The sequence below is a fragment of the Mustela putorius genome, unplaced genomic scaffold (genome assembly GCF_011764305.1).
Source record: "Mustela putorius furo isolate JIRA1106 unplaced genomic scaffold, ASM1176430v1.1 tig00000174_pilon_pilon_pilon, whole genome shotgun sequence".
Classification (NCBI taxonomy): Eukaryota; Metazoa; Chordata; class Mammalia; order Carnivora; family Mustelidae; genus Mustela; species Mustela putorius.
The window spans coordinates 32,851,521-32,859,453 of NW_025421304.1; the positions used below are offsets into that span (position 1 = coordinate 32,851,521).

The 7,933-nt window shown below is 61.9% G+C and overlaps 2 protein-coding genes across 2 annotated transcripts; both read left to right on the forward strand.

Moving 5' to 3' along the window:
- The first annotated feature begins 401 nt into the window (after positions 1-401).
- On the forward strand, positions 402-3,599 carry LOC101691590 (chymotrypsinogen 2). Its single transcript, XM_004753990.3, has 7 exons — positions 402-510; positions 1,408-1,511; positions 1,629-1,708; positions 2,033-2,111; positions 2,418-2,598; positions 2,684-2,817; positions 3,369-3,599. The coding sequence occupies exons 1-7, from the start codon at positions 459-461 to the stop codon at positions 3,528-3,530; spliced, it is 792 nt and encodes a 263-aa protein (XP_004754047.3). The 5' UTR covers positions 402-458; the 3' UTR covers positions 3,531-3,599.
- A 377-nt stretch (positions 3,600-3,976) lies between these two features.
- Positions 3,977-7,782, forward strand: LOC101691591 (chymotrypsinogen B). The gene is made up of 7 exons (XM_045076316.1): positions 3,977-4,081; positions 4,857-4,960; positions 5,050-5,129; positions 5,537-5,615; positions 6,042-6,222; positions 6,958-7,091; positions 7,564-7,782. The coding sequence occupies exons 1-7, from the start codon at positions 4,030-4,032 to the stop codon at positions 7,723-7,725; spliced, it is 792 nt and encodes a 263-aa protein (XP_044932251.1). The 5' UTR covers positions 3,977-4,029; the 3' UTR covers positions 7,726-7,782.
- The last annotated feature ends 151 nt before the right edge of the window (positions 7,783-7,933 follow it).

The window sequence follows — 7,933 nt, forward strand, 5'->3', positions numbered from 1 at the left end:
ACATTCTCAGCCCTGGCCGGCTGCCCCTTGGTCCCCACTCCTCCTCCCTCCTTGACCACACTGCCCAGGGCTTTAGGATAACGAACACACCAGCTCAGTTACTTGTCCAGGTTCTCCAGCCCATGAGAGAGTAGGCTGGAGCTCCAACCCTGCCCAGGCCTGGCTGCTGTCCCGACGTCCCTTCGTGGAAGAGGAAGCCCAAGTTCTCTGAGCTCTTCTCCGTGGCTACCTTGTTTGGAACCACCTTTGCCCTTGACCCAGACCCAAGCAGGACCATGGGCCACAGCTGCTGCCATCACACACCCTGATGCCAGACCTGCTCTGGCACATTCTACCTCCGTGGGCACATGCCCAGGAAATTGACTGCCACCTCAAGGTTTGCAGATAACAGCTTGGTGCACAGGGATATAACGGGAGCTCCGCAGGCAGGCACCCTACAGCTCTCTGACCACAGCACCATGGCCTTCCTCTGGCTTCTCTCCTGCTGCGCCCTCCTGAGCACAGCCTTCGGTGAGTTCGGGGTCAGCAGAGGCCGGGAGGGAGGTCTCTGCTCCCCTACAGCCCTGGGGCCAGATGGGGCAACAGGGACCCTGCTCCCTGTTCAGCTGCATGTGGTGCTGTGAGCGTGAGCACGTCTCTCTCCCCCACTGGGCCTCACCAGCCCCATCGCCACAAGGGCACCAGGATGGGACCAGTCGGCCTGGATGGCCAGGATGGCCCCCAGGAGGATAGGGAGGCCAAGTCCAGAGGGAGTGAAAATTCTTCTGAACAGCTAGTGGCTCCCAGTCAGGCTCAGAGGCCGAGCTGGCGGGCAGGTACGGCTTGGCCTCCACCAGCCCTTCAGGACCCTCGAAACAGCACTTTCAAGCTTGTGTTCGTGGAGCCCTTAATCTGTGCCAGGAACAGAGCAAGTTCCTGCTTTGCCTGCTGAGTCTTCTTGTAGCTTTCTTTCTTTATTTTTTAGGAATTCATTTATTTATTTGAGTGAGTGGAGGGGCAGAAGGAGAGAGAGAGAGATTGAGGCAGACTACTCTGAGCATAGAGCCAGATGGGGGCCCGACCTCAGGACCCCGAGATCAAGACCTGAGCTGAAATCCAGAGTCGGATGTCCAACCCAGGCACCCCGTCTTCCTGCATCCGTCTCCCAGCTCTGTGAGGGTAGCAGCTATATGACCCCCTCTCTGCAGATGGAAAGATGCTCAGAACAGTAGGGCTAGGCAGTGGTGGGGCTGGGCCCACACCCCCAGACCCTGCCTCCAGCCCGTGCTTGGGCCCAGCCACCACCTTGCAGCCAACCTGCTGGGCTTGTCTGGGCTGAAGCACACGTCCGACTGAGCTGTCCCTGGGGGTTCCTGGGAGAGTGGGGAGCCCAGGCCCCCATCCCTTACCCCACGCTCCCACCCCCAGGCTGCGGGGTTCCTGCCATCCACCCCGTGCTGAGTGGCTTGTCCCGGATCGTCAATGGAGAGGACGCTGTCCCGGGCTCCTGGCCCTGGCAGGTGTCCCTGCAGGTAAGGGAGGTGTTCTACCCCTGAGTGGGGGACACGCTGGGGTATGGGCCCACCTGGGGTCAGCCCGGGGGTCTGCTGGTGTCCAGCCAACACACACTCCTCCCCGTCTTCCTCCAGGACAGCACTGGCTACCACTTCTGCGGGGGGTCCCTCATCAGCGAGGACTGGGTGGTCACTGCCGCCCACTGCGGGGTCAGGTGAGGAACCAGGGTCCCCAGGAGACCCCTTGGTCGGGGGGAGACTCTCTGGACCTTTAACTCCTTGGCCTCGGTTTCCTTGTTTGGGAACATGTAGAAAACCTGACTCGTGCCGGTCTCCCAAGGGTCCCCGGGAAGGAAACACCCAGCGGGCTGTAGGGGCAGGTGTTCCAGGGGCAGTTGCTAATATTTTGAGGTCCTATCTCTGATCAACAACTCAGACCACATGCACACAGGTACAAACGCTAACACACGCAGCCTGCACCTGCTGTGTGCGCCCCCTGCCTCACAGCAGGACCCCCTTCTCTCTTGGGCCCTCTCCAGAACCTCCCACCTGGTCGTGGCTGGGGAGTTTGACCAGGGCTCTGATGCTGAGGACATCCAAGTGCTGAAGATTGCCAAGGTATGGTGGCCTGGAGTCCAGGTGTGACCCTGGGGGAACAGGGGCCAGGCCCTGGGGAGTGTGGTGCCCAGGTTAATGCCTGAACACCCCCAGCTGCTCCCAACCTCTGTGGGATCCCGTTGTGACAGGGCAAAGCAGAAAGCAGGGTGTCCTGGGCCTGAGCTAGGCTCCTGGGGCCGCAGGAGGGGTTGCCATATTGAAGATAGAAGCACGGGGGTGATGTGGGGTGGCCCAGCGCCCTGGTTCAGCCCTGTGCCAGCCATCCTCCCGGACCCCAAGCACAGCCCCCCGCCCCTGCCCCCGCAGGTCTTCAAGAACCCCAAGTTCAACATATTCACCGTCAACAACGACATCACCCTGCTGAAGCTGGCCACGCCCGCCCGCTTCTCCCAGACCGTGTCCCCCGTGTGCCTGCCCAATGAGAACGACAACTTCCCTGCCGGGACCCTGTGCGCCACCACTGGCTGGGGCCGGACCAAACACACCAGTGAGCACCCTCCAGCTGGGTGGGTGGGAGACGGGGGGCTGGGGGGTCGGGTTGCGGTCACTGACCACCACCCCTATCTTTCCAGATGCCAATGGCCCTGACAGGCTTCAGCAGGCGACCCTGCCCCTCCTGTCCAACACCGAGTGCAAGAAGTTCTGGGGCAACAAGATCACCAACCTCATGGTCTGCGCCGGGGCCAGTGGCGTGTCCTCCTGCATGGTACGGTCTCTGGGCTCTCCCCGGCCCCTTCCCTCCCAGCCCGGCGTGGGTTCCAGCAAAAGCCCAGGTCAGGGGCTTGGCCAGAGAGAGGAGGTAGAAGCCACACGCAGGCCTCTTTAGACGGCCCGACAGCCTCTCCCTGGAATTCCTCCTTGAGCTGTTGTAAAAACGCAGTTCTTCTGGAAGAACGCCCCCGCCCCCGGGAGCAGTGCCGCGTACAGCCTGGTAGTGGCCCATGGCGCCCAGAGGTCTCCAGATGGGGTTGGGCTCCATGGCCCACCCTCACCACCTGTGCTTCCTCCCCGTCAACCAAACCACTTTATTAGGCGTCTATCACAGGGTCCCAGGCGATGGCCCAGACGTTCAGGGGCACAAACCACGCAAGGAGCTGCTGTAGCTTCTTTCGTAATCGTTCATAATCCCTCCAGTAGGCATGTGCTATGTGTCTGCGGGCTGCCCGGCCCTCGTCAGGGCTCTGGAACAACATCCAGGGTCCCCTTGGCCTGGCCGCCTGGGCTGCGGATCCAAGCCCTTCTTCTCTCTCCCTGTAGGGCGACTCTGGGGGTCCCTTGGTCTGCCAGAAGGATGGAGCCTGGACCCTGGTGGGCATCGTGTCCTGGGGCAGCGGCACCTGTTCCACCTCCAGTCCTGCCGTGTATGCCCGTGTCACTGAGCTCATGCCCTGGGTACGGCAGATTCTGGAAGCCAACTGAGTCTCCGGCCTCACCCTCCCATCCCTGCCGACCTGCTCCCATGAAGGTTCAATAAATCAATAAAAGACACATTGATGATGTGCTCTTCTGTGTTGGGGCCCCTGAGACCTCATTCTGCTCGTGAACATTGGTCTTCACTGGGACGAATGGCGGGAGGTACCTGGAGGGCCTGCCTTTGGTCTTGATCCCAAGCCTGGCTCCATGCTTCCACCCCGGCAAGCAGCATGGGCCTGGCCCTCCAAGCCATGCTCAGGGCGCTCAGGGCCCCGCCCCGGGGAGTGGGCAGCTGCGGGATGGGCCAGCTGCCGGCTGCACACACCTGTGGTTCCAAGGACCCTTCCCAGGAGCAGCTGCCCAGGCCTGCCCAGGAACCAGGTGCTTCTCAGCCCAGGGCCTCGTGATAAGGAAGGGGATGGCGAGGCAGGCTGTGATTGGTGGGCCGGGGAATATATTGAGGGTCCTTCAGGCTGACCCTATTCAACCTCCTGAGTCACACACCATGACCTTTCTCTGGGCTGTCCTTGGCTTTCTCCTCTTTGGCGGCAGCTCCGGTAAGCGCAAAGTTCGGGGGGCGAGGCAGCCCCACACCAGGCCTCTCCCCACCCCCAACACCCCCACCCCCACCCCCAGAAGCTGGGACCTGGAGGGCTAAGTCCTAGTACCTCTCCTCACCTGCCCCGCCTGACCCCCCGCCAGCCCCCACAGCCTTGCTGGGTGCCTCTCCTGGGCTCCCCACTCCTGCTCTGCCTAGAGGTCCCTCCGGCCCCTCAGACTCCACGGGTCATGCTGGACCTGCCTCATCTTGGCCTCCTCCTTTGGTTCAGAAAGTGGGGGTCGTCCGGGCTCCCCCAGCATCCACATCTGTCCCCGAGCCACTGGAGTTGGGCCTCCGGAATGTCTCCCACGCCGGTCCCTTTGGCCCTGTCCCTTCCGTCCTCCTGACTCTGGCAGCCTCCGGGGTTTGTGGTGTTCCGGTGGGAGTAACACTGCGCTGCTACCGCAGACTTGAGGGCAGTGAGAGCACCGGGACTCAAGCAGGATGTCTCAGCTCGACAACCCAGGACCCTGGGTTTGAAGGATGGAGGCTCCTCTTGGGGCACACAGTGGGTTGGGGAGCTGGCTATGTAGGAGTCTCCAGACCCAGGCTTCTAGCTCTGGTCCCTAACTCTGGATGTCCCCAGCCTCCAGGACCCTCCACAAGGGCCCCAGGGCAGCTGCCGGCCGGGTCAGGATGGGCTGGGTGCTGGGTGGCTACAGAGGCTGGACGTCTAGTTCTCCCTCCTCGGCCCCCGTCCATTGACCAGCTACCCTGGCCCTGGCCCCCAGGCTGCGGGGTCCCTGCCATCCACCCTGAGCTGAGTGGCCTGTCCCGGATCGTCAATGGGGAAGACGCTGTGCCCAGCTCCTGGCCCTGGCAGGTGTCCCTGCAGGTGAGGGGGAAGCTGAGGAGGGGGCGGGATGGACTGGGCATGGTCAGGCAGGAGCAGCGAGGCTGACTGTCCGGCTCCCCTCTCCCCAGACCAACTCGGGCTTACACTTCTGCGGGGGCTCGCTCATCAGCCAGGACTGGGTGCTCACCGCTGCCCACTGCAGAGTCAGGTGAGGCCAGGACTCGGGCAGCAGGGGCCCCCTGGGTGTCAGGGAACAGCCCTCACTCCCTCCCCAGGCCCCATCCCAGGCACCGTGCCCTGACGGGAAGGGTCTGAGGCCAAGGGCAGGTGGGGAAGACGCTGTTCCTACCTCCTAGCCACAGGCAGAGCCATCACCTGCAGGAGAAAATCCCGATCCTTGTGCCCCCTGCCACCCTGGACCCCCGCTTCATCCAGGAGAGCCACTCTAGTCCAGTGCCTTCAGTGCACAGCTGGGGAGCCAGGCCCCCATGTCCTCGTGGGAAGGAGAGGTTCAGCCGAGGCTTCCTGCAATTGGCAAAAGCACACCGTGTCCCCCGTGTGCCTGCCCGGCGCCCGGGCACCCCGAGACTCCTCTGCCACCTCCTCTCCCCCCAGGAAGAGCCACCGTGTGGTGGCTGGCGTGTCTGATCACGGCTCTGATGGCGAGGCTGTCCAGGTGTTGAGGATCGCAAAGGTACCTCGAGGGCGGGTGGCCGAGGAGGCCGCCCCTGGGGGCCTGGGATGAGGGCGGGGCAAGGTGGGCAGGGTGTGCGGGAACACATGACCTTGGCCGACCCATCGGGCCTCACCCTTGCACTTCTCAGTCCAGAGCCTTCTTTCCCAAGGAGAAAGCTCCTTTACAAATACAGAATGCTGCTTCTGATGGGAAGATGAAATTTTGCTCATTGTAGAAAAGCACAAAAATACAAAAACTAAATATCACCGATGTGTCAAATGCCAGTTTCCAGAGATTTTGCCTGTGCAGCTCCATCTGTGCTCCTTTCTCAACGACTGCCCGCCTGGCACGGAGCCCTCTGCGTCTCGAGACCTCTGTCCCTACCTCCCCACGTCAACCCCCAAGTCCTCTGAGCTCTGCCCAGCCCCCACCATGTCTCCCCAGGTTTTTGAACACCCACTGTGGGACAGGATTATGGACACCAACGACATCGCCCTGCTGAAGCTGGCCACGCCTGCCCTGCTCTCCAGCACTGTGTCCCCTGTGTGCCTGCCCAGCGCCAATGCCAGCTTCCCCCCGGGCTCCGTCTGCGCCACCACGGGCTGGGGCAAGACCCAGTACAACTGTGAGTGGCCTTGCAGGGCCTTTTCGGAAGGGAGGGAGCCTCATTCTCATTTTGGTCTAAATTCCACGCATGTAAATCGCAAACCATAAATCTTTCTTTCCTTTATTTAAAACCCTCATAATGAAAAATCTACCAAACATGATTAGAGATGACCTTAGGGGTGCCTGGGTGGCTCAGTCGGTTGGGCGACTGCCTCTGGCTGCGGTCCGATGGAAACCAGTCTCCTGTGGGGCTCCCTGCTCAGCAGAGGGTCTGCTTGTCCCTCTCCCTCTGCCTGCTGCTCCCCCTGCTTCGCTCTCTCTCTCTCAAACAAACAGATGAGATCTTAAAAAGTTGGAGGGGGCGGACACCTGGGTGGCTCATTCGATTAAGAGTCTGCCTTCGGCTCAGGTCCTGATTCCAGGGTCCTGGGATGGAGACCTGAATCTGGCCCCCTGCTCAGCAGGAAGCCTGCTTCTTCCTCTCCCTCTGCCTGCCATTCCCCCTGCTTCTGCTTTCTCTGTCAAATAAATAAATACCTAAAAATAAAAAGATGAGCTTAAGCACTCTGTCCTTGAAGACCACCTTGCGGAGAAGCACGGAAGCACCGGCAAGCGTGGCCCCCTCACTGCCATGCCCCACCTCCAGGCCCGACTTCCCTCCTGACTTGAGGCCAGTGGCTGTGTGTGGCACTGTCCAGGGGGTCGGGGCGGAAGGAGAGGCCCTGACCCCTCCGGGCCTGCTGTGTCCCTCCAGCCTACAAGACCCCCGACAAGCTGCAGCAGGCGGCCCTGCCCCTCCTGTCCAACGCCGACTGCATGAAATTCTGGGGCAGCAGGATCACGAATGTGATGGTTTGCGCGGGTGCCAGCGGCGTGTCCTCCTGCTCGGTATGGCCCGGCTCTGCCACCCTGGTGCTCCCCGTCGGACCTCATGCCACCCCTGCTCAGCCCAGAGGGCAGGTCCTCTCTGCGCGTGTCTTGGCTCCTTCGCTCAGGCCAGCTGCCCAGACCCCAGCCCAGACCTGGACCTGCAGAAACAGGGGCCTCTGCCCAAGGGCTCTCTCTGGCCTGGGCGTGCTGCAGGCCTTAGCCCCCTCACGCCAGCCCCCGGGAGCCGGGAGTTTGTAGCCCATTGCACAGGCACTGGCCGGGTCAGGGGTTGTCCACCTGCCCCAGGCCCTCTGGAGTTGGTGACGGAGCTGGGGCTGCCATGGGACCCACATTGAAGGGTCTCCTGCTCAGTCACTGTGCCCAGGCATGTCATTTTTCTGCACTGAACCTGGGCTGGGGCAGGTCAGGGCACACTGGGGCCTTGGCACCCCACTTCGGGCTTGGAAACCAGTCCTTTATCCTCCTGCAGGGCGACTCTGGGGGCCCCCTGGTCTGCCAGAACGACGGAGTTTGGACCCTGGTGGGCGTCGTATCCTGGGGCAGTAGCTGGTGCAACCCATTCTCTCCAGGGGTGTATACCCGCGTCACCAAGTTCATTCCCTGGGTTCGTGAGGTTCTGCAGGCCAACTGAACCCCTGCCTCACCCCCCAACTCCTGCAAAACCCAAATAAAACCCTGAGAGCAACCACATGCCTTTTGCTGTCTGTGTCCTCGCCAGGGTGCTGAGGGGCTGGAGGATGGGGGCCTTCACTGGGGTCCCCGCTGGGGAGGGTTGACAGATCCTGCCCTTCTTCTTAGGGGTAGGAGACCAGGGCCCAAGGTGACGGGCAGAACAGTCA

Coding starts and splice junctions, on each gene's coding strand:
- LOC101691590 (XM_004753990.3), top strand. CDS start 459: ATGGCCTTCCTCTGGCTTCTCTCCTGCTGCGCCCTCCTGAGCACAGCC. Junction 1,512..1,628: donor CCTGGCAGGTGTCCCTGCAG/GTAAGGGAGGTG, acceptor GTCTTCCTCCAG/GACAGCACTGGCTACCACTT. Junction 2,599..2,683: donor GGGCCGGACCAAACACACCA/GTGAGCACCCTC, acceptor CTATCTTTCCAG/ATGCCAATGGCCCTGACAGG.
- LOC101691591 (XM_045076316.1), top strand. CDS start 4,030: ATGACCTTTCTCTGGGCTGTCCTTGGCTTTCTCCTCTTTGGCGGCAGC. Junction 4,082..4,856: donor CCTCTTTGGCGGCAGCTCCG/GTAAGCGCAAAG, acceptor CCTGGCCCCCAG/GCTGCGGGGTCCCTGCCATC. Junction 6,223..6,957: donor GGGCAAGACCCAGTACAACT/GTGAGTGGCCTT, acceptor GTGTCCCTCCAG/CCTACAAGACCCCCGACAAG.